This window comes from Mesoplodon mirus (assembly GCF_964341445.2).
Source record: "Mesoplodon mirus genome assembly, chromosome: X".
In the NCBI taxonomy this organism is placed as follows: domain Eukaryota; kingdom Metazoa; phylum Chordata; class Mammalia; order Artiodactyla; family Ziphiidae; genus Mesoplodon; species Mesoplodon mirus.
The window spans coordinates 41,313,461-41,337,716 of record NC_138981.1 but is presented as its reverse complement, the minus strand read 5'-3'; the positions used below and the strand labels follow the sequence as shown (position 1 = coordinate 41,337,716).

At 40.1% G+C, this 24,256-nt stretch overlaps 1 protein-coding gene across 1 annotated transcript in view; it reads left to right on the top strand.

Annotated features, from left to right (window-relative positions):
- Window positions 1-24,256, top strand: part of EFHC2 (EF-hand domain containing 2) — a gene marked incomplete at its 3' end in the record, with an annotated part of 156,992 nt that overhangs the window by 10,311 nt on the left and 122,425 nt on the right. Inside the window, 1 exon segment of the mRNA XM_082610003.1 lies at window positions 19,118-19,306. Coding sequence (XP_082466129.1) covers window positions 19,118-19,306 — 189 coding nt within the window.

Below are 24,256 nucleotides of genomic sequence, written 5' to 3'. Positions count from 1 at the left end.
TTCAAACAATACCATTCTTTCTTAACAATCTTCTTTTTCATAATGGAAAACACTCCATTTAAACCGGTAAGCTCACTGTCTGTCCTTTGAATATATTTTGGACTTTTCCACTCAACTATTGGTTTACTTGCTCCTTTCCCCAACAGCATTCTCATACCTCTTCCTCTTCCCATCCAGATCCTAGTCTTCCCTCGAAACCTGGCTCTAATCCCCCCTCCTCATTAAAGCCTTCCCTGATCATCTCAGTAGGAGCCATCTCTTTGGCTCCATAACCCTGAACACTCATATTGTCCAGACCACTCATTTACTGGTTTATTGGCTGTGTTGTGTTTTGCATTCTTTATGTGTGGTTGTAACATTCCTCAGCTGACTGAGAAACTAGGATTGATGCCCTTTGGCTTGCCCTTCCTTACCCAGGGCAGGCCATGAATAGGTGCCTGTCGATTGCCCCTGTCTACCTGTAGCAGCCATGCCTAGAAACTAGCAGGGATAGACACAGTTTAGGAGAATCATCTTTGGAATGCTACTCACTAGTGTTTTCCACTGCCCCTGTGGGAAAAAATATTTATTTTAGCAAGAGTGAATATAAAGGAGGAAGAAAGGCATTTGCTTTTGTGACTTCAATCGGCGATAAGCCTCTCAGGATGCGTGGTTTATACAAAGCAGCCAGGACAGCCTGAAGATGTCACCATGCAAGTTGTGACTCAAAGCCTCTCTGTGGCCTGTTGTGCCATGCAGTGGGAAGCTTCTCTTTTCCTTGTTGGCATCCAGTTTGGCTTTTTCTGGAGGCAGCAGATTTTTCTCTGCTCATTCATCAGGCAGGACCCTTTAGCAGACCAGTCTCCCAAGAATAGGATTCCAGATATGCACTAGTGCAAATGTAAAGGGACTTCTTGGGTCATTTCCTGAGTTTATCCTGTTCCTACAGTTGTAGAAAGGGCAGAGCCAGCTTTGTAGGGGGAATTCCGCAAAGCAAAAAGAAGGGAGAGGTAGGCATTTTCACTCCCTCATTAACCAGGCCCCAGGATGCCGGAATTTGACCTGGGAACTCCACTGTGACAAAGTGACAAGCTTGGCCAGTTGAAGGCCAAATTCTTTGCTTTCCTAACTATGTATTTGGCATTCCAAAGAAGAGAATGGTAACAAACTGCTAGAGTTTGGGGGGAGAACAGGTCAGTTCACATGGCTTAATGGTTAATTTAGACCACCTTTTCTTCTTCACTTGTGTTTGGTGATTGAAACAGAGATGTTTGTTTTGTCATTTATAGGACTATCTCCCATCTCATTTCTGTGAGACTTCAGTCATTCATTGCTCACCTGTATTCATGTTCATACTTAATACCTTATAAAAGGCACCTGAGTAGAACCTCTCCTAGTTACTGAGGAAAGTAAACCCTCTCTTTCCTTTTATTGTTAATTGAAATTTTTATGGAGATACTTGTACATTTACATGCAGCTATAAGAAATAACACAGAGAGAGATCCTGTGTACCCTTTACCCACTTTCCCACTGGTAACATTGCAAAACTATAGTATAATAGTGCAACCAGGATATTAACATTAATATAATATACCGATCTTATTCAGATTTTCCCAGTTTTACTTGTACTCATTTGCATGTGTGCATTTTGTCTATACAGTTCATCACATGTGTAGGTTACTGTGACCACCATGACAGTGAAGATATGGAACAGTCCCATTATCACAAGGATCCCTCCTGTTGCCCTTTTATAACCACACTTACCTCCTTCCCATCAACCTCCGCACCTCCCCCCACCCCGTCTTGCCATTCCTCACCACATCCTAATTCCTGTTCTCTATATCTAAAATTTTATTACTTTGAAAATATTAGATAAATGGAATCATAAAGTATGTACCTCTTGGGATTTTTTTTTTTCACTTGGCATAATTCTCTGGAGATTTATCCAGGTAGTTGTGTTTATCAGTTGTTCATTTTATCGCTGAGTAGTATTCTGTGTATGTACCACAGTTTCTTTAACCATTTACCTATTGAAGGATATCTGGGCTATTTCCAGCTTTTGGTTGTTAAGAATAAAGCTGCTAACAAACATTGATGTACAGGTTTTGGTGTGGACATGTGTTTTCATTTTCTGGGATAAATGCCCAAGAGTGCAATTGCTGGATCTTACGATAATTGCATGTTTAGTTTTATAAAAAAAACTACCAAACTGTTTTTGAGAGCAAATGTACCATTTTACAGTCCCAGCAACAGTGTATGAGTGATCTAGTTTCTCTGCATCCTAGTCAGCATTTAGTGTTGTCACTGTTTTTCATTTTAGCTGTCTGATAGGTGTGTAATGATATCTTATTGTGGGTTTAGTTGTCACTTCTGTGATGGCTAATGAGTTGAGTATCTTTTCATGTGCTTATTTGCCATCTGTATATCCACCTTGGTGAAATGTCTTTTTATGGCTTTTGCCTGTTTCTAATTGGATTGTTTTTTTAACTGTTGAGCTTTGAGAATTCTTTATACATTCTAGATACTAGCCCTTTGTCTAAGATGTGGTTTGCACATATTTTCTTCCAATCTGTAGCTTGTCATTTTGTCCTGTTAACTGTCTTTTGCAGAACAAAAAAATTTCAAATTTTGATGAGCTCCAACTTATCAATTTTTTTCCTTTTATGGATCATGCTTTGATACTAAGTCTCTGCTCAGCCCTAGATCCTGAAGAATTTTTCCTGTCTTTTTTCCTAAAATTTTTGTAGTTTTACACTTTCTGTTCAAGTCTGTGATCTGTTTTGAGTTAATTTTTGTATAAAGTGTGAGCTTTAGGTCAGGGTTCATTTGATTTTGCCTTTGGATGTTCAATTACTCCAGCACCGTTTGTTGAAAAGGGTATCTTTGCTCCACTGAATTGCTTTTACACCTTTGGAAAAAATCATTTGAGCATATTTGTGTGGGTTTCTTTCCGTGTTCTTTATTCTGTTCCATTGGTCTATGTCTATCCCTCTGCCAGTGCCACACTGTTTTTATTACTGTAGTAATATAGTAAACCTTAATATCAGGTATAGTGATTTTTCCCACTTTATTTTTCTTTGTCAAGATTCTTCTTTGTCTAGGGCCTGCACCTTTCCATATGAATTTTAGAATAAGTTCATCTAAGTCTACAAATAACTTCGCTGGAATTTTGATAGGAATTGTATTAAACCTTAGATCGATTAGTGGAGCATTGGCATCTTTACTATGTCGAGTCTTCCAATTCATGAACATGATATGTCTCTCCATTTCTTTAGGTCATCTTTGATTTTTTTTCATCAGCATTTTCTAATTTTCAGCTTACAGATCCTGTACATGCTTTGTGTTTTGTTTTCTTTGGAGTGATTGTAAATGACATTATGTTTTAAATTTCAGTTTCCTGTGTTCATTGTTAGTATATAGAAGTGTGATTGATTTTTTATGTTGATCTTGTATCCTGTGGCCCTGATGAACTCAATATTAGTTTTAAGAATTTTGGGGGTAAATTCTGTGGGATTTTTAAAATATAGACAATCTTGTCACCTACAAATAGAGACAGTTATATTTCTTCCATTCCAATCTGTATCCTTTTTACTTGATTTTCTTGCCTTATTGCAGTGAGTAGAACTTCTCGTAATATGTTGAATAAGAGTGATGAAAGCAGATATTTTTGCCTTGTTCCTGATCTTAGGGGAAGTACATTTAGTCTTTTCTGTTAAGTATGATGTGAGCTGTAGGTTTCTTGTAGATGCTCATTACCAAGAAATTCTCCTCTGTTCCTAACTTGCTGAGAGTTTTTTAAAAAATCTTGAATGGGTGTTGGATTTTGTCAAATGTGTTTACCTGTATCAATTAATATGGTCATTTGAATTTTCTTCTTTACTTGTTGATATGGTGGATTACATTGATTGCTTTTTGAATGTTGATCCAGCCTTGCATAGTAAATCCCCCTTGGTCATAGTATATAATTCTTTGTACACATAGCTGGACTTAATTTGCTAGTTTTTTGGTGGAGGATTTTTGCATCTACGTTCATGAGAGATACTGGTCTGTAGTTTTCTTTGATTGAACTGTGTTATCTAGTTTTGGTACCAAGATAATACTGACTTAATGAAATGAAGTGGGAAGAGTTCTTTCCTCTTTTATTTTCTGGAAGAGATTGCATAAAATTGGTGTTAATTCTTGTTTAAATATTTGGTGAAATTCTCTAGTAAAGCCAGCTGGGCATAGGAGTTTCTTTTTGGCTTTTAGTTAAAAATCCAGGCTCTTTAAAAGTTATAGGACTATTTAGATTATTTCATCTTGATTGAGTTTTGTTAGTTTGTGGTTTTGAGAAATTTATCAATTTTTTTCTAAGTGTTTGAATTTACATATGTAAAGTTGGTCAAAATATTCCCTCATTATCTTTTTAATGGCTCTAGGATCTGTGAGGATAACCCCTGTTTCATTTCTGGTATTGGTGATTTGTATCTTTTCTCTTTAAAAATTTTTTTCAGTCTTGCTAGAGATTTGTCAATTTTATTGATATATTTTTTGAAGAACAAGCTTTGTATTTGATTGATTTTCTCTGTTGTTTTCATCAGTTTCATTGATTTCTGCTCTAATTTTTGTTGTTTCCTTATTTATGCTTGCTTTTAGGGTATTTTACTCATCTTTTTCTAATTTCTTGAAGTAGGAACTTAGGCTGTTGATTTGAGATCTTTCCTCATTTCTAATATAATTATTTAGTGTTGTAAATTTCCCTCTCAACACTGCTTTAGCTGCATTCCACTTATTTTGGTATGTTGTATTTTCATTTCTTTCAGTTATATCTATTTTTAAAAGTTCCTTTTGCAATTTCCTCTTTGACCCATAGACTATTTAGAAGTGTGTTGTTTAATTTCCAAGCATTTGGAGACTTTCCTGCTATCTTTCTGTTACTGATTTCTAGTCTCATTCCATTATCAAAAGAATATAATCTATATGATTTTCATTCTTTTAAATTTGTTGACATTTCTTTTATGGACCTGCATATATTCTGTCTTGGTGAATGTTTCATGCACACTTGAAAAGAGTTTGTATTCTGCCATTGTTGGGTGGAGTGTTCTATATATATTAATTAGGTTCTGTTGGTTGCTGAGAGGATTGTAGAAGTCCCCAACTATAATTGTGGCTTTGTCTATTTCTCCTTTTAGCTCTGTTGGTTTTGCTTCATATATTTTGAGGTTCTGTTGTTTTGGTTTTGCTTCATACATTTTGAGGTTCTGTTGCATACACATTTTTTTTAAATGAATTTATTTATTTATTTATTTTTGGCTGCGTTGGGTCTTCATTGCTGCGTGTGGGCTTTCTCTAGTTGCGGTGAGCGGGGGCTACTCTTCGTTGTGGTGCGGTGGCTTCTCTTGTTGCAGAGCACAGGCTCTAGGCACACGGGCTTCAGTAGTTGTGGCACATGGGCTTAGTTGCTCCACGGTGTGTGGGATCTTCCCGTACCAGGACTTGAACCCATGTCTTCTGCATTGGCAGGTGGGTCCTTAACCAGTGGGCCACCAGGGAAGTCCTGTGCATACACATTTAAGTTTGTTGTGTCTTCCTGGTGGATTGATTCTTTTATCATTATGTAATGTCCCTCTTTTCTCTAGTAATTTTCTTTGCTCTGAAGTCTAGGTTATCAGATACTGATATAGCCATTCTTGCTTTTTTAAAATTAGTGTTTCCCTGGTGTATTTTTTTCCATCCTTTTACTTCCAACTGACCTATATATTGAATTTGAAATGAGTTTCCTGTGTACAGCATGTAGTTTGTCATGCTTTTAAAATCTACTCTGCAAATCTGTATCTCTTTGATTAATGTATTTAGATCATTTACATTTAAGGTGATTGATTTGTTAATGCTTATGTTGGATATATTATTATCTGTTTTCTGTTTCTTTGTTTCTCTTTTCTTACCTTCCTATGGGTTACTGGGACTTTTTTTAGGATTCTATTTTGATTTATTTATAGTGTTTTTGAGCATATCTCTTAGTATAATTTTCATAGTGGTTGTTCTGGATATTGCAGTATATATATGTGACTTATATAGACTTTGGTCTATTGCTATCAGTGTTTTACCACTTCAAATGAAGTATGGAAACCTCGCTTTCATTTTGGTACCTTTAATGTTTCCCACTTTTAAATATCATTGTCATGAGTATCAGATTATGTTATAATTTTTGTTTTAATCCTTGATCTTGTGGCATCACGGACTGTTGATGCAGATGTTCAGATTCCAGTCCTAAAACACACCCAGCACAATTACACAGTCACCACCCCCTCCTACCATTGGGCTTCCATCATCCACTTACTTACCTCACAGCTATGGGAAAAGGCTGCCTCTGTCCCTGAAAGTCTTTAGCAATTCATGAAGTATAGTTGGAAGCTGTGCTGCCCTTCTATCTCACCCCTCCACTCTGACCCAAGATTTTTTAATCCATAGGTCTTACCCTGAGTGGCCCATGGTTCCTAAAGCCCACAGATTCTTTGCTGGGGGAGAGGGAGGTCAGATGTGACTGTTGTACTGTGTTGCAGGTGCTTTGTTTCTTGGTGCCACTTCCTCTGACCATCAACTTGCATCAGATGCTAGTATAGCCAGTATGTTATTACAGGAGTGCTGAACTTGGATGTTACAAGGAGCTTACTTCAGCCTACATACTTCTAATGTGCATGCGCGCGCGCATGCGCACGCACTCACACACACACACACACATTCATGAACCTCCATCCCATGAACAACTCTCTGCTTTTACCTTGACGTAGACTTTCCTCCATAATATTCATAAGGCAGGTATTGGGACAGATCATGAACTTGTGGTTTCCATCTCCAGATGTACTGCTCATGTGTATACAACTCACAGCTGCCTTTAGCTTTTCTATTCTTCTAGTCTTATCAGTAGAATCAGTTGTCCCTCTCCATAAATTCTAGAATTAATCTCAAACATATCCCTTAAGTCAGTGAAGGTAATAAACTTTACTAATATTTGTTGTGCTCAAAGTTTGAGAAGATATTTATTTTTCTCAATGTATAAAGAAAATTACACTTTAGATAGGTCACTTAATAATCTTATTCTGTTTTTTAAAAAAGGCATTAAAGGGCTTCCCTGGTGGCGCAGTGGTTGAGAGTCCGCCTGCTGATGCAGGGGACATGGGTTCGTGCCCCTGTCCGGGAAGATCCCATAAGCCGCGGAGCAGGTGGGCCTGTGGGCCATGGCCGCTGAGCCTGTGCGTCCGGAGCCTGTGCTCCGCAATGGGAGAGGCTGCAACAGTGAGAGGCCCGCGTACCTCAAAAAAAAAAAAAAAAAAAAAAAAAAGGGCATTAAAGCACAGCTTTTAAAGACTAAATGCATTAATTTGTAACGCTTTATACTGCAAGTAATGGAATACCTGACCAATAGAGGCTTAAACAAGCAGGGATTTATTTTTTTTAACCAAGCAGGAAGTCTGGAGGTAGGTGGCTGCTGGCATACATTTAAAGGCTCAACTTTGAGCCAGCATCTCTGCAATCCTCCTCACCTTCCTGCCATGATCCCAAGGTGGCCGCTGCAGCTCCAGGCATTATGTATACATTTCAAGGCAAGAAAAGGTGAGCTAGGGGCAGCATCACCTGCATTTGTCCCGTGGCTCAGGAGGACAAAAGCCTTTTCTAGAATCCCAGAACAGAATTCTGAAAAGGAGGCTGAGGAAACAAGTGGAGTATTTAGCCTTTTCTAGCTTCTAAATGGAGACCAGCAAGGGAGAAGGAATTTGGAAATGGATGTACTAATCAGCTACAATGAGCCAGTGATGTTAACTGACTTTGGGGGAAGTCTTTAGAATTCTTTTGATTGGTACTTTGAGTTGAATTATTTAGAGGAAAAAAACAGGACAGTGTTTTCTGAGGAAGGGGCTGCACATCCTTCTAGATCCTACCGATTTAATTTTAATTTTGACTCTACTGATTTTTTTTTTTTTTTTTTGCGTTACGCGGGCCTCTCACTGCTGTGGCCTCTCCCGTTGCGGAGCACAGGCTCCGGACATGCAGGCTCAGTGGCCATGGCTCACGGGCCCACCCGCTCCACGGCATGTGGGATCTTCCCGGACTGGGGCACAAACCCGTGTCCCCTGCATCGGCAGGTGGACTCTCAACCACTGCACCACCAGGGAAGCCCCCTACTCTACTGATTTAAATACATTATTAAGTATATAAAACCAATCTTGTTATATTGACTTGAATGACTAAGATTCATGAGCACATTTTTTCAAGTTAGGTTTGGAAAGAGAGGAAAATTAGCTTAAAAATGTTTGAAGTTTTCTTTGACATGACTTTTTATTTTTATATTTAGGGTTTCTTTTTGAGTGATTTAGCTTTATTAATAAGTAATGATAGCTTTCATGCTCTCATGGTCCTGAGCTCTACCCAAGGCAATTTTGTTGTTATTTTCTCTGGGAGGTTCACGGTATTTGCTGAATGACTTCTTTTTCTCTATAAAAGTACAGAAAAGAAGAAAAGAGAAAATGAATTTCTGAAATAAATATGCTATGAAGGGAGAGAAAAAAACCTATTCATGGAGCAGAAGCAAACTAGTCTCAAACCTGATCAGGCAGGAATATCTAAGAGTGATAGTTTTAGGTAATTCATAATTTCCATAAGCCTCAAAAAGTAGTTAGAAAAGTAAGTGTTGTTAATATATATTAAAATATTAAATATTAACTGGCTTTCTTCAGGCCCCAAATTTTTAGTAACTTCTGGTGACTGTAAAAGGGTATCTACAGTACTCTCTAATACCTGTTCTGCTTTTAAGGGATTGAGCCCAGGTCCAATTATCTGATCTGTTTCCTCTCTTCCATGTCATGGTGGTCATTCTCATTATTATGTTTGTCAAAAGCAAAAGTAGTAATTCTACCCTGATGACTTAAACAAGAGGAGATCTATCCCTTTTCTCTAAGAGAGCACAGACAATGCAAGGCCTAATGCCTAAGGGCTCAGGCACTGAGTTTTCGTCCTGGATTCACTATACTAGTTGACTGACCTTGGACAAATTACTTAAACTCTGTTCCTGAGTATCCCCATCTATAAAATGGGGATAATGATAAAGCATACTCAGAGATTTGCTCTGAAAATTAAAAGAATTTAGTGCTTCTAAAGTACTTAGCGCACTGCTACACATGTCAGCTTTTATGGCTATGATAATGATATTCACATCTGCAAAGATAGGCTTCTAGCTAATGGTGGCCCTAATGAGCTATCAGGTTCTTACCAGGCACCTTATTCTTCTTGCCTTTGTCATGTGGTTGTCAAGCATCTGGGCTTTGGACGCAGTCTAGATAGAAACAAAGAGACTCTGATGTGCTGAAGCTCTAAAAGAGAGATTATAAATGGATAAACAACTCCTGATACTGATGACTATAACCTGCTTCTCAGTTTGGGTTAGCTTTACGGTTTCTGTAGTCACCCTGGCAACTTACTGATTATTTATTAATCAATCCATTCATGTGATAAAATTGCTCTTCCAATCTTTAGCAACAAGGAAGGGATGGTGGTACCAGCTATTAATTTGATGTGAAACATCAAGGAGAGTCTGGATTTGGCTGCTGCCTTTCCAGTAGTGGTGCCGTAAGTGGGATGGGACCCAAGGAGTTGAGATATCAAGGAACACTGGATCTGTGGATAGTATGTTCCTGATTTTATCATGTGCTAAGACATTTGCCTAATTTCTTTGGACTGAGACTGAGCACCATTTCACAGTTACTAGGGCAAAGGGCAGGTTGACATGTGATCCTAAGAGATTATAATGGCAAATCTCAAGTTTGTGTGTGTGTGTGTGTGTGTATGTGTCTGTGTGTATTGGGAGGGGCAAACATTTGAAACAGGTGCCCTATGGGCTTTTACATCATACCAAACAAATCCTCAAGCAATTAGTTTCTGAGGTATAGAATTTTGAATTGAAATTTCAAGTTAGAAATGGAATTTTGCATGCTATGCTGGTGAGAATAACAATAGAAATTGACATTACTGAACTTTAAAGAAGCATATGTGTACTGTCGATTTTGGGGGTTTGAATGTGTTACACAAACCAAGAGTTTTGGGAAGGATTTAGTAATAGTTCCTTTCATGTTAAAAAATATTTAAGAATTTGGTCTGGCTGATTTGATTTTATTTAGCAAAAGAATCGGAAATATTTAACAAGTATCCAGCTAATACTCTGCATAGAGAAATTGCTCATCAATTTAGCAGGAACTTGATTGAACTACCTTTTGAATTTTACACATTGTGGTTTCTCTTCCATTTTCATAGCACTGATACATCTTATGTTTAAAGAAAAAGGCCCCATTGTACGGTATACTTAGTCATTGTCACTAGCTGGACAAAAATGTACTGACAAGGGTTCATAGCAGTTGTGTATGTGTATGGTTGGTGGGGAGGAATCCCTTTACTTCTTCCAGTCCCTCCTCTTTCCCTTGCTGCTGTGAGGGTGACCAGGAAAGGGAATGCCAGCCTTGCTGAGGGCTCTTCAGGTTCAGTCCACTGCTTTAGTTTCTTTCAGAAATTTCAGAAGTGAGAAACTCAGCCAGTGCTGTTATGGCCATGCTTGGGAGCTGTAGCAATATATAGGCTAAGGAGCCAGGTGAAAGAAGTACTTCGTCCTCCTTATTGGTTTTTCTGCTGTCCCCCCTACCCCTTCCAAAGTGGAAGTGAGGCTGGCATGAAACTTGCAAGTCACCTCCCATCATTCTTCCTTTCTTAACACATCCAGTCACAGATGTTGGTTTTTTTACCTGCTGTCTACTGTAGCAGTGCAACTCCAAGTGTGGTGTGTGTTTGTGACATTGGGAGTCTTTAGAAACTTATATAGCCATATGACCTTGCCATGATATCCAAGGGTGTGATTCAGTGGGCTTGTAAGTTTTTATGTCTTTGTTTCAGTTTTTTATAATTAATTTTATTGTATTTTATAAAAGTATGGGTCTGAAATGATTTGGGAAAAGAAGCAATCAAACTTGCCCTTCCTCAATAATAGTTTGCATGTCCTTGTCCTATAGGATGTCCCTTCCTTCCCATTCCCATTGTCTTCACCCTTGTGCAGGCCTTTCTCACCTTGTGCCTGCTCAGCTGCACTAGCAGCTTGCCTCGTCTGCCTACTTCTCACCTCTCATTCCAATCCATCATTTTTTTAATGTGAGGTGCGAAGAGGTGAATTAATTATATTCCTCCATTTATGGCCCAATATCATCATTGATCTGTGCAAGGTCTCTCTCTTGTTTTATGTATTTTTGTTCCTCATCATTCCCAACCCCTAGTCTCATTCCCTTTCCACTTTATATAGGCTTCCATACAGATGTCTTTGATGTGCATTCTTGAATCTGCATGTGTTCTTAAAAAATATGTAGCATTATTTTTTGTTTTTAAAAGATGTATAAATGATATTGTATGCTGCAGATACCATTCTTCACCCAACGATATGTTTTAAGGATCTGTTTTGCTATATGTACATCTGGTGCTATATGTCCTCCGCAAATCCATATATAGAAGCCCTAACCCTGCAGCGTGATGGTATTTGGAGATGGGACCTTAGGAGGTCATTAGATTTAGATGAGGTCATGAGGGTGGGGCTCCCATGATGAAATTCATGCCCTTATGAAAAAGACACCAGAGAGCTTGCTCTCTCTCTCACTGCCCTGTGAGGACACAGTGAGAAATTGGCAGTCTGCAAACCAAGAATAGAACCCTCACTGGGCAGCTGAATTGGCCTGGCCAGCACCTTTATCTTGAACTGTGAGAACTGTGAGAAATCAGTTTCTGTTGTTTCAGCCTCCTAGTCTATGATATTTTGTTACGGCAGCCTAAGCTAATACATCTGGTTTATTGCTTCAAAGCAATGAAGTGAAGTGAAGTGAAAATCTACCATAGAGTACTTATCCATTAAACCATATTTTCTTATCCATTTCCTCAACATAAATATCTAGCTTGCCTGCCTCCAACTTTCCCAAAATATTGGGTTGGCCAAAAAGTTCATTTGGGTTTTTCCACAATGTTACAGAAAAACCTGAACGAACTTTTTGGCCAACCCAATACCATTGCACATTCTCATATATGTCCATTTATTGGCTACTGTGAGAATTTCTCTAAGATACATATCCAGGAGTGGGATTCTTGAATCACAGGGAATATACATCCTTAGTTTTGCCAAGTAGTACCACATTGCTTTCCAGAATGGCAGTTAACTCTCCCATCAGCAAAGCATTAGGGTTCCTATTTCCCTCCTCTCCTGTCTAATTCATCCCATTCCTCCAGGCCCAAGGCAGTATCCAACTACCTGCAGGACCTCAACACTACTACTCCAGCCCATCAGTTTATGGCTCTAGGTAGATAAACTTACCAGAGCTTAGGGTCAATGAGCTTAGATTCAGATGCAGGCTCCACTAGTTACCATATAACCGTGGGTGTGCTAGCCTACTTGTCTCTGCCTTGGTTTCCTCATTGGTAAAATGGCAGTGATAATGCATATCAAATAGTTTTGTGATGGTAAAATTAGGTAATGTACATAAAGCCCTTAGTAAAGGGTCTAGGTCATAGTAAGTGGTTGAAAATGGTAGCTGTACTGCTTCCTAGTTGTTTTATATATATCTAAGTCTTGGCTCATCAGCAAGAGAGTGGGTTTCCTCTTCAAGGCAGGGGTGGAGTTTTATGCTTGTTTTAAGTAGCATATCTGGGGACTTCCCTGGTGGCGCAGTGGTTAAGAATCCGCCTGCCAATGCAGGGGACACGGGTTCGAGCCCTGGTCCGGGGAGATCCCACATGCCGTGGAGCAACTAAGCCCGTGCACCACAACTACTGAGCCTGCGCTCTAGAGCCTGTGAGCCACAACTACTGAGCCCACGTGCCACAACTACTGAGCCTGCACTCTAGAGCCTGTGCTCCACAACAAGAGAAGCCATCGCCATGAGAAGCCTGTGCACCACACCGCATCACAACAAAGAGTAGCCCCCCCCTCGCCGCAACTAGAGAAAGCCCACGTGCGGCAACGAAGACTCAATGCAGCCAAAAAAAAAAAAACTGTATGGAGCTAAAACATAATTTTAAATAGCATGACTGGCACAAAGCTAGGAATATAGTAAATGCTTAACAAACATTTGTTGGTTTGACCTGAGGTGAGTTTGTGCTTACCTGAAATTACTTGCTTTAAAAGAGGGAACATTGTTGTAAAATTCTATGTTATTCCTCCATTCATTTTAACCAACCCAACTGTTGCTTTGCTGTGGTGATGTGGGACTGACTTGTGGTAAACTGAGTGTGTGTGTGAGTGTGTGTGTGTGTGTGTGTGTCAGGGGGGAGTGGGGTGGTGGTCGAGGTTGTGGCAATGGATTTTCTGTGGGACAGAGCCAGGCTGCAGGTCACCGTCCTAACCGCTGCCTCTAGCTTTCCTCCCGCAGCCTTCGAGGTGGGCTGTTCCTCTGCCCAGGGCAGCTGTAGTGGCCCCGGCTCTCCTGGGCAAGGCTGCTCAGGCTCTTCCCCATTCTTCCAGGCTGTCTTCACTATAAGAGGAAAGGAGGTCTTGTCTTTTCCTTTTAATATTGAGTATTTAATTTTTAGTTTTATTGAGGTGTAATTGACATATAACATTATATGAGTTGCAGGTGTGCAATGTAATGATGCAATAGTTGTATATATTGCAAAATGATCACAGTAAGTCTAGTTAGGTCCACCACCACACATAGTTACAAGTTTTTTTTTTCTGGTGATGAGAACTTTTCAGATTTACTCTGTTAGCCACTTTCAAATATACAGTAATTATTACCTATAGTCACCATGCTGTGCATTACATCCCGAGGACTTACTTATTTTATAACTGGAAGTTTGTACCTTTTGATCCCCTTCACCCATTTTGCCCACTCCCCACCCTCCACCTCTGGCAACCACCAATCTGTTCTCTGTATCTATGAGCTTGCTTTTTAGAATTTTTTAACTTGATTTTTTTTTAAGATTCCACATATAAGTGAGATCATATGATATTTGTCTTTTTCTGTCTGACTTATTTCACTTAGCGTAATGCCCTCAAGGTCCATCCATGTTGTGGCAGGATTTCATTTTTTTATGGCTGAATAATATCCATTGTATATACATATATACACCACATTTTCTTTATTCATTCATCGTCAGTGGCCACTTAGGTTGTTTCTGTGTTTTGGCTATTGTAAATAACGCTGCAGATGGACATGTGGTACACATATCTTTTCAAATTAGTGTTTTCATTTTCTTTGGATAAATACCCAGAAGTGGAATTGCTGAGTCATATGGTAGTTCTATTTTTAATTTTTTAAAGAACTTCCATACACACCAATTTACATTCCCACCAACAGTGCACAAGGATTCCCTTTTCTCCACATCCTTGCCAACACTTGTTATTTCTTATCTTTTTGACAGTAACCATCCCAACAGGTGTGGGGTGATATCTCATTGTGGGTTTGCTTTGCATTTCCTTGATGATTAGTGATGTTGAGCATCTTTTCATGTACCTGTTGGCCATTTGTATGTCTTCTTTGGAAAAATGTGTATTCAGATCCTCTGTCCATTTTTGATCACACATTTTTTTTCCATTGAGTTGTATGAGTTCTTTATATATTTTGGATATTAACTCATTATCAGATATATTATTTGCAAATATTTTACCTCATTTCATAGGTTGCCTTGAAACAAAGTATTTTCAAACGTCCTTTCAGAATTCCTGCCAATGCATCATGCTTTGCAGGAGGCTATTGCTCTGGCGTATATAATCCTGGCAAAGTGTAAAGTTCAAGCAGCAAATTCAGGATACTGGTTACTTCTGGAGAGGGAGGCAAGGGGCATGAACTCTGAGAGAGGGCTTTATTTGTTTCTTTCTTTCTTTTTTTAATATTTTAATTTCATTGGAGTATAGTTGATTTACAATGTTGTGTTAGTTTCAGGTGTACAGCAAAGTGATTCAGATTCTTTTCTCATATAGGTTATCACAGAATATTGAGTAGAGTTCCCTGTGCTATTTATACAGTAGGTCCTTGTTGGTTATCTGTCTTATATATAGTAGTATTTGTATGTTCATCCACAAGTATCATATATCACTCATATGTGGCATGTAGTTTAAAAAAGATACAAATGAACTTATTTACAAAACAGAAACAGACACAGATACCGAAATCAGGAGCTTGGGATAAGAGAGTGCTTTAATTGTATCTGAAATGTTTTATATTTTATACAGGGCTGTGGTGTACATGGATGTTCACGATATGATATGCATATAATACAACAAATATCATATATCATAATAAATATATACAATATTTATTGTATCATATATTATCTTGGATATTATATTAACTTGAATTTGCTGCTTATTTCCATGCTTATATTATCCATAAATAATACTGTATTTTTGAATGTTTTCAGACTTTATGTAAGTGGAATGATCAAATTTTGTGTGCCTTTCTACTACCTTTTTTTTGCTTGACATTTTTTTGAGATTTGTCCATATCGATGCATATAATTTTAGACCTCTGTATTAATATTAATGTTAATTGAGGTATCTTTTTTGCTATTGATGGACATTTAGATTGTTTCCTATTTTTCACTCTTACCAACACTGCTGTAACAAATAATCTGATCTATAGCTCCCCAGGCACGGCACAAAAGACATTTAGAGGCTTCCCTGGTGGCGCAGTGGTTGAGAGTCCGCCTGCCAATGCAGGGGACACAGGTTTGTGCACCGGTCCGGGAAGATCCCACATGCCGCGGCGCAACTAGGCCCATGAGCCACAACTACTGAGCCTGCGCGTCTGGAGCCTGCGCTCCGCAACAAGAGAGGCCGCGACAGTGAGAGGTCCGCGCACCGCGATTTAGAGTGGCCCCTGCTTGCCACAACTAGAGAAAGCCCTCGCACAGAAATGAAGACCCAACACAGCCAAAAATAAATAAATAAACAAATAAATAAATTTTAAAAAGCCAAGCATTTGAAGCCCTTTAAAAAAAATTGAGTATAGTACGATGCCACTTTTTAAACTAACAAAAGATAAAACAGACCTTTATATGCGGAGATGTGTGTCCATTATATCCGGAAGGACTCTTCACATATGAACTAGAGAAGGGAAAGGCAGTGGGGGGAGGGGGAGGAAGGGGTGAGATTTTATGTATATTCTATGCATCTCAAATTCATCTACTTTTCTCCATCCCCATTGCCACTGTCCTATACTAAGCCACCATAGCTCTGGTGTTGAAAACACAATGGTCTCCTTACGGGTTCACCTCTCAAGTCATCTCTGCCACCATCAGGAAGGCGGGGACTCAGGGGACGGCCCATGGAAATGTTGGCCTCAAGACTCAAGAGTACACTATTGTAGCGGGGTCAGTAAGGCTGCCCGTGACACTGCCCATCAAGTGAAAAAAGAATCTTGCAAAGAAGTAGGTAGGGTATAATCCCATTTTTTTTTAATGAAAATTTTCAAGTTAAAACAATACAAGTGAATATATATACGTGCATTAGAAGATCTGGAAGCCACGGTCAGCGTAATATCTTATTATCTGCAAAGCAGGTGACAGGCCAGTGTTCCCCCAGGAACAGCTGTACCATGGCACCCTAGTGACCTTCCATGTGTCCACATGGGTCACAACACAGGCAACGCTTGAACCACAGCTAATCTTCATCGTGGCGGAACATCAGAACATGGAGGCCTGTGAGGATTGCTCTGAGGCCATCTTCCATTCATCTCCCATATTAGTCAGCTCAGACTGTCATACACAGCACCACAGACTGAGTCAGAGTCAGGCTTATACAACAGAAATTTAATTCCTCACAGTTCTGGAGGCTGGAAATGCCAGATCAAGGTGCCGGCAGAGTTGGCTCCTTCTGAGGGCCAAGAAGGAAGGATGGGTTCCAGGCCTCTCCCTCTGTTGTTTTTTTTTTTTTTCTTTTTTGCGGTACGCAGGCCTCTCACTGTTGTGGCCTCTCCCATTGCAGAGCATAGGCTCCGGATGCGCAGGCTCCGGTCGCGCAGGCTCCGGACGCGCAGGCTCCGGACGCGCAGGCTCAGCGGCCATGGCTCACGGGCCCAGCCGCTCCGCGGCATGTGGGATCTTCCCGGACCGGGGCACGAACCCGTGTCCCCTGCAGCAGGGGGCGGACTCTCAACCACTGCGCCACCAGGGAAGCCCTCCCCGTGGTTTATAGATGGCTGTCTTCTTCCTGAGTCTTTACATCATCATCTCTCTGCGTCCTAATCTCCTCTTCTTGTAAAGACACCGATCAGATTGGATTAGGGCCCACCCATATGATCTCACTTTACTGTAATTACATCTTTACAGGCCCTGTCTCCAAACACAGTCACGTTCTGAGATACTAGGGATTAGGATTTCAACATATGAATTTGGGGTTGGGGGGGATATAATTCAGCCCATAACACCCCCCTATCTGCCATGGGAGGCTTTCAGGGGATGGTTTCTCATCACCTCCTGGGTTCTGATGAGCTAGGAAATTTTCATACCACCCCCCTCAAGATAGAGCTTGTACAAAACTGCCTCGTTTTATATTTTTATACCGCCAGTCTAGAATCGGCCCATCAGGCCCATTTTGTTTTGATGTCATCCTTTTGGGGGTGAGGCAAACACCCAGGGAGCTGGCACCTCTGACTAATCTTCCTTTCACTGTTTATGTAAGTAAGAAACTGTCCAAATCTGAGAGTGGCTCACTTCATCTTTATCAGCCAAGGCAGCCAGGGCTTGGCCTTTGGCTTTCCTAGAAAGCCTTGTGTGTGCTTGACAACAGACACTGGAATGTGTTGCAAAAGCAAAAACAAAAATCTTGCTAACAGAGGTGGGAGAAAGGGAAACAAGAAGGAGGGCTCCCAATTCTGTGCTCCTCCCACACATCCGGCGCCCAGCGCTCTTATGCGGGGGTGACCCAGGCCTCCCCACCCCAGTCTCTGGGCCACCTGTATTTGCACTTGCTTGCCATTTAGAAAATGAATTAACGAAAGATAAAATGCATGCACTGAAATATCTAGAAGAACTTTTTACATATGAACCAATGGCATCAATAATCCTCAGGGAAGGGATTGTGACACTTCATGCATATTTTGTACGACAGGCCTCAGAGGACACAGGTGACCTGCCAGAGGTGGGAAGGCTGGCCTCTGACAGGCAAAGTTGAGTCCACTCACAGTTAACATCCCGTACAGGAATCGTTACTCTCAACTCTTTCCCCAACAAATAGAAGTTTAGCTAAAGAAATCAAAACCGGGCTTCCCTGGTGGCGCAGTGGTTGAGAGTCCGCCTGCCAATGCAGGAGATACGGGTTCGTGCCCCGGTCTGGGAAGATCCCACATGCCGTGGAGCGGCTGGGCCCGTGAGCCATGGCCGCTGAGCCTGCGCGTCCGGAGCCTGTGCTCCGCAACGGGAGAGGCCACAACAGGGAGAGGCCCGCGTACTGCAAAAAAAAAAAAAAAAAAAGTGGCAGGTAGTTCATGTCTTTCCTCAGAGGGATTTTTCTCTTTTACTTTCCTACTAGCAGTGCCTGCATGTTGGTGTTGGCTCACATTTTGCCAATCCTTGGTAGCATTATCTAGGCTTTGCCCTCTCTGCCCAGATCCTCAGAAAAGATGGGAGGGGAGTGGGGAAGAGGGAGGGCAAGGTTCTACAGTTAGGAGGAGAATGTCAGCTCTGACGAATTTCCTGTGACATTTACTTTAATGAGGAAAAGACTTTATTCTCTGTTTTGATGAAAATAATATTTAGACTTTGGTGGGAAAACTGTTACATTTTTACTCTGAAGTAGAAGAGTTGTTTTTTTTTCCTGTTTACGTTCTTGGCAAATAAGTAGAATAGACCAATTAGCAAGCTAATGTCCTAAATGTTCACTTGCAGTAATAATGTTTAAATGTTTTAAAATAGCATGGAGCGTTGGGTTTATTCTTATTGCTTTTCAAGGTTTTGAATTTGTTAAAATGAATTGAATTTAAAATGAGACACAACTTTATGATGAAGATTGATCATAATTATTTGCCACTCTCATTTGCATTTTGTAATGGGAAAATAAATGATGGGAAGTGTGTTTACCTTTTCAAACAAATAAGAAAAGTCACAAAGAGTAACTTTGGCCATTTTATGTTGTCTCTTGTGTTCACAGATGGGAAAAGAGAAATTCCACAAATCTCAACATTGGGGCTTTTGCAACAATGTTAGGATGCTGGTGAGTGAAGATAAACCAGGAATAGGTGGAGAACTGCTTCTCAGACAAAAGATAAAGCCAAAACATAGTGTATTTCCTAAAGGAATGGGAACTGATTCACCATCCTGGGTGGCTTTTGATAAACAGGTAAGTCACATGATACTGGGAGAAATGCAGTCTTAAAATGTTCCATGTACTAAATATTAAGTAGATGTGAGAAAATAAGAGTCCTCAATGTAAATGTAAATGTTCATCTGAAATGACACATTCTAGAACAAAAGTACCCTAAACAAAGCAAAGTTATCCCTGCTCCTGTTTCTGACTAGGTACATTGGCTGCAGGATGCTTAATGTTCATCACCTTTCTTGGCTAATACTTATCAACCTTTCTCTCATCTCCTGCCCTGGACAGGATAATGTCCTTCTGTAGACTATAAGAGTCTGGTCAGACTGCCACTTTTGCTTAGTGATTGCCATTAACTAAAGAATTTTGTTTGATTCTGAATGTGCCATTGAATACAACGGGAAAATGCCTTCTCTTCTTTTCTCCGTACTAATTATGGTTCCTCATCCCTGAGGACCATAGGATGACATGGCATGAATTGTAGAAGTGAAGGAAAGAGGTGCCATTATTAGACAAGAGTCTGAACTTTTTAGTGATATGTGTTTGTATACATAACACGTGCACGTATACTGGCATATTGACAATTGTAGAAGGCGATCCTTTTGAGTATCTTAAAAAGAGACTAAGATCAAAGGGAAAAAACCCAGTTATTTCCCACAAGGCAGCTATATGGATATGCTCTGTTTACCACACAACCTTGTATCACGGCCCCATGGTCTGTTCTCCAAAAAAGAACTTGTTATTAGATTATTTAGGTCCTGTAATTAAAAAATAACTCAGGACTAAAGAATTCAAACCATAGTATGCTAAGTTTACCAGGAAGTTTTTAGCAGCCTTAGCATGGATTGGTTGGCAATACTTTGATCCCAATTAAAATGTCTTCAAATTTGGTAGAAGTGACATATCCCATGTCATCTGAGTTAGGGTCAATCAATTAGAGCACATATTTCTTTTGAAGCCCCATTCTGACACTTAAGGAGGTCTAACAGACCATGGGAAAGCTTCTTTCCTGGGAAACCATCTCTACTTTGAACGTGGACCAATATTTCTCTTTTTTAAAAAATTATTTTCAGTACCTGGCTTAGTGCTGGACCCAGAGTTCAGAAACAATCTCTGGGCTGACTGACTTGGGTAGATCATGCATGGCTTCCTGTTAACATCAATCTTATAGGTGTTTGCACATCACCATTCTAGAATATTTAATTTGCAAGGGTCAAAAAAAAGATTCTATTTTTACTTCTTGTGTCAAAAAGAGGGTATTGACAATAGCGTAATCCACCACTGAATAAGTAATGTAGGCCACCATATATTAAACTATTCTCTTGCATTTAAAGTTGAAAATTCATTTTATTTCATGTTTTTCTCAGTATTTAATATGTGCCTTTCGAGCCTATTTTATAGCCCTTTAATTACTTATAAAATTATGTAGAATATTTCATGAAGTTGGAATAATTTTAGCTTTAAACTACTTGAGAAAATGAAGAGCTTGCTCATTTCGGGCCTAACTAAATGTGACATAATTCTTTCAGTTATTTTGTTGGTCAACTTCAATTAAATATTCATTGAGCTTTAAATGAGACACTAAGACTATGAAATATTTACGTGCTCTGATGAGATTGTGAACTACAGATTGGATCCTGGTTAATACCCAGAGCAAATTATAAAGCACTTTCTGCATTTGTGGTTCAACAAAACAAGTCAACGCCTGTTAATCATTTTTCTTGAAAATGAGACACTTTCAACTCGTTGCCAGTTTTTCCAACAGCTTTTAATCACAGCAATATACCTAGGGTTCCATTCTCAAACAATACAAAGTAGAAATAAAGGCAGTTCTTTGGAAAGTGCATCAAAATTAATATTTGCAGTAGATGCTCTTGGTGCCCACCCAGACCCATGATAGGGGTGGGGCACCCCTCCCCCACAGCTGTAGCAAGTGCTTTGGCAAACAACTCACACCTGTAACCCTCCATGGAGTGTTGCTCTTGGCCAATGGGCATTGCATCACCCAGAGAGGTAACCTGGGAGGTTACAATGGCCCCTTCATCACCGGACCGGGTAGCAAATGGCTGACTGATTTGTCAGGGGTAAAAGGCTGAGCTTCTTTAAGGTGGGACAACTCTGTGTTGTGATTTAGGCTCAGAGCCCCTTGTGGTGTTAAGCCTCGGCAAAGCTTCATGTGAGAATGCATCCTCGCTTGGATCATTTCTCTTCCTTTGGCTGTTCCCCTCGTTCCCTTACAGGTTTCTCCCAAGAGTATGCCCTTAATAAATCACACGCACCTAAATCCCTGTTTTAGGTTCTGCTTCTATGGAGCCCAACCTAAGACAATGTTCCAGTTTCTATCCATAATTCTAAAAGTGATGGCAGACCATCAAATTACAAGCAGAAAAGATGCTATTTGCAGTCACGCAAAAGAGCCAGCATTTATCATCCTGCCTGGCCCTCATGGCAGACATTTCTAGCTATTTATCTTTTCTTCACTCTCCCCTTCATTCTTATGGAGAGAACACTAGTTTTATCAGGCTGGAGATGTGCCCACTTACAGGTGTTCACCTCCGCCAGGCTCCCTGCAGCTAGGGCTGGCCACTTGGCTCACTTCTAGCCAATGATATGTGAGTTAAGGTTTATTGGGTGGGGCTCCTGGGAAAGGTATTTTTCTAATTAAAGGAGTCAGGCTCCACTGGTATGTTTTTCCTGCCCTTCGCCCTGCCTTGTTTTCCTCTCTGGAACTAGGACATAATTCCTTGGGGACACATCAGCCATCTTGTGACTGCAGCAGAGATAAAGGGAATCTAAGGGCCCCGATGGCATCATGCAGCCACTGTTTCAGGCCTGGGCTGTGTCTCTCGGGACTTCTTGTTAAATGAGAAAAATTAGCCCCTATTTCAGAGGTTCTCAACCCAGGGAGGCGTCTAGAAATGTGTGGAGGTGTTTTAAGTTGTCACAGTGACGGGGAGCAACACTGGACTAGGGTAAAGCAAGTGAGGCACTTGTCTTGGGTACAGAATTTAAGAGGCACCCCAAAACTCAGTAATCCGCCGGATAATATTTTAATGAAATCTCTTAAAAATTAATGCAAAAAATTCAGGTTGAATAAAATGCCCGCATGTTATAATAAAGACAGGATCAGTAACTGCCATGCTGAGCCATACTGGAGCCTGAGGCAAAAAGAAAAGTCAGTAGCACTGATTCCATATTTATTTAACATGGTGGTATTTTGTTCATCATGGATTTCTGGCATTAGTTTTGATGTTTTAAATTGCCTCGCCCTAGGGCCAGACCTGACCCAGAGGTGCTGCTGATGTTTGAGTAGCTGGGGGCCAGCCTTGTATTTTACATCCTGCACCGTGGGGAGGGCAACCCCCCACCGGGCAGAATATTCTGCCTAAAATGCCAGTACTGCTCCCATTGAGAAACACAGTCCTAACTTGCTTAAAACCCTTGGCAGTGGGAGGATTTATGCAAATAGTCAAACATAATTTTGCCTGATACTGCACCTACTGCCCAAAGACTGCTTATTTCGTTGAATTCATTTAAATACAAGCAAGCACATATTCATTCAACCAGTTAGTTCCAGTCATCATCCCAGCACCTCTATCAGGAAGAAGCAAACGTGGATGACTGTTCTCATTTTATGAATGAGGAATCATTGGCAAGAAGTGGGTCAGGGGTCAGGGTTCTGATTGTGGCTTATTCACCTTATGCGTCTGAGCCTGAGTTTCCTTGACCATGATGTGGGGCTTGGCTAGCTGGTTGCTAATACCCCTTTACCTCTAGCAGTCTCTAAGTCTTGAGTCTTAGTCTGTGGCACGTAGTCTATGATTACAGGGAAATTCATCCTAGAACTGAGCCCAGACCCTGGATCTCCTGGCCTGGGGCTCTTTCTAATTACATCAGGCACCTACTGCTTCATTGTTGATTGAAGTTGGGCACTTAGTAGTTTATAATATGCCGCCGTTGCTATCGTTACCTGCTTTTATAAAAAAGTCAGACTAGTTAGAAATACTCAAATGACTGAAGGTTTTTTAATGACTTTTATCTGGATGTTAAGCATCATTTACATAGACTCTACAATTATACACTCATTTCTCTTCATTTGTCAATGGCTCCTAGTTAGCCTAATTTGTTGGCTGATTTGCAAATGACTCTATTATAGTAAGTGGCAGGATAAAGGTTGATCCTATGGGGTATGCATGCATTTAGAAATATTTCATTTTTTCCATCTACTGTATACATAATAATTATAATCAAACCTACTGACCACAGAATTAGAATTTTAATAACTGCATTCATTGACATTGAGTTTATGGTGAGCTGATTATTTAGTACTGTGTGGATCTCTATGCTTTGAACAATATGAAAATAAAAATTTTAAGTATAATTTGATCTCTTGGGTCACCTTGATGTATTTTTTTAATTGAACAAGTTGGTTTATTATTCCTTGCAGTGAGGGAAAACATATACCCTGAGTAACTGTGGGATGTCTAAGTAAGCAGGTGTTAGAAAAGACTCACTATAAGATTTGGGCTTGTGTTAGGTAATTTTGGAGAGGATTGAAGGAAGTGAGGCCTTGCTCTGGATTGGGTGCTCTCCAGAAGCGGGGGTACTTCTATGACTGTGTATCTTTTTTTTAAAATTGAAGTATAGTTGCTGTACAGTATTATGTAAGTTACAGGTGTACAATATAGTGAGTCACAATTTTTAAAGGTTATATTCCATCCATTTACAGTTATTATAAAATATTGGCTATATTCCCCACGTTGTACAATATATTCTGGCAGCTTATTTTATACCTAATAGTTTGTTCCTCTTAGTCCCCTACTCCCAGTGCCCCTCCCCACTTCCCTCTCCCCACTGGTAACCACTAGTTTGTTCTCTATATCTGTGAGTCTGCTTCTTTTTTGTTATATTCACTAGTTTATTGTGTTTTTTAGATTCCACCTATAAGTGATATCATACAGTGTTTGTCTTTCT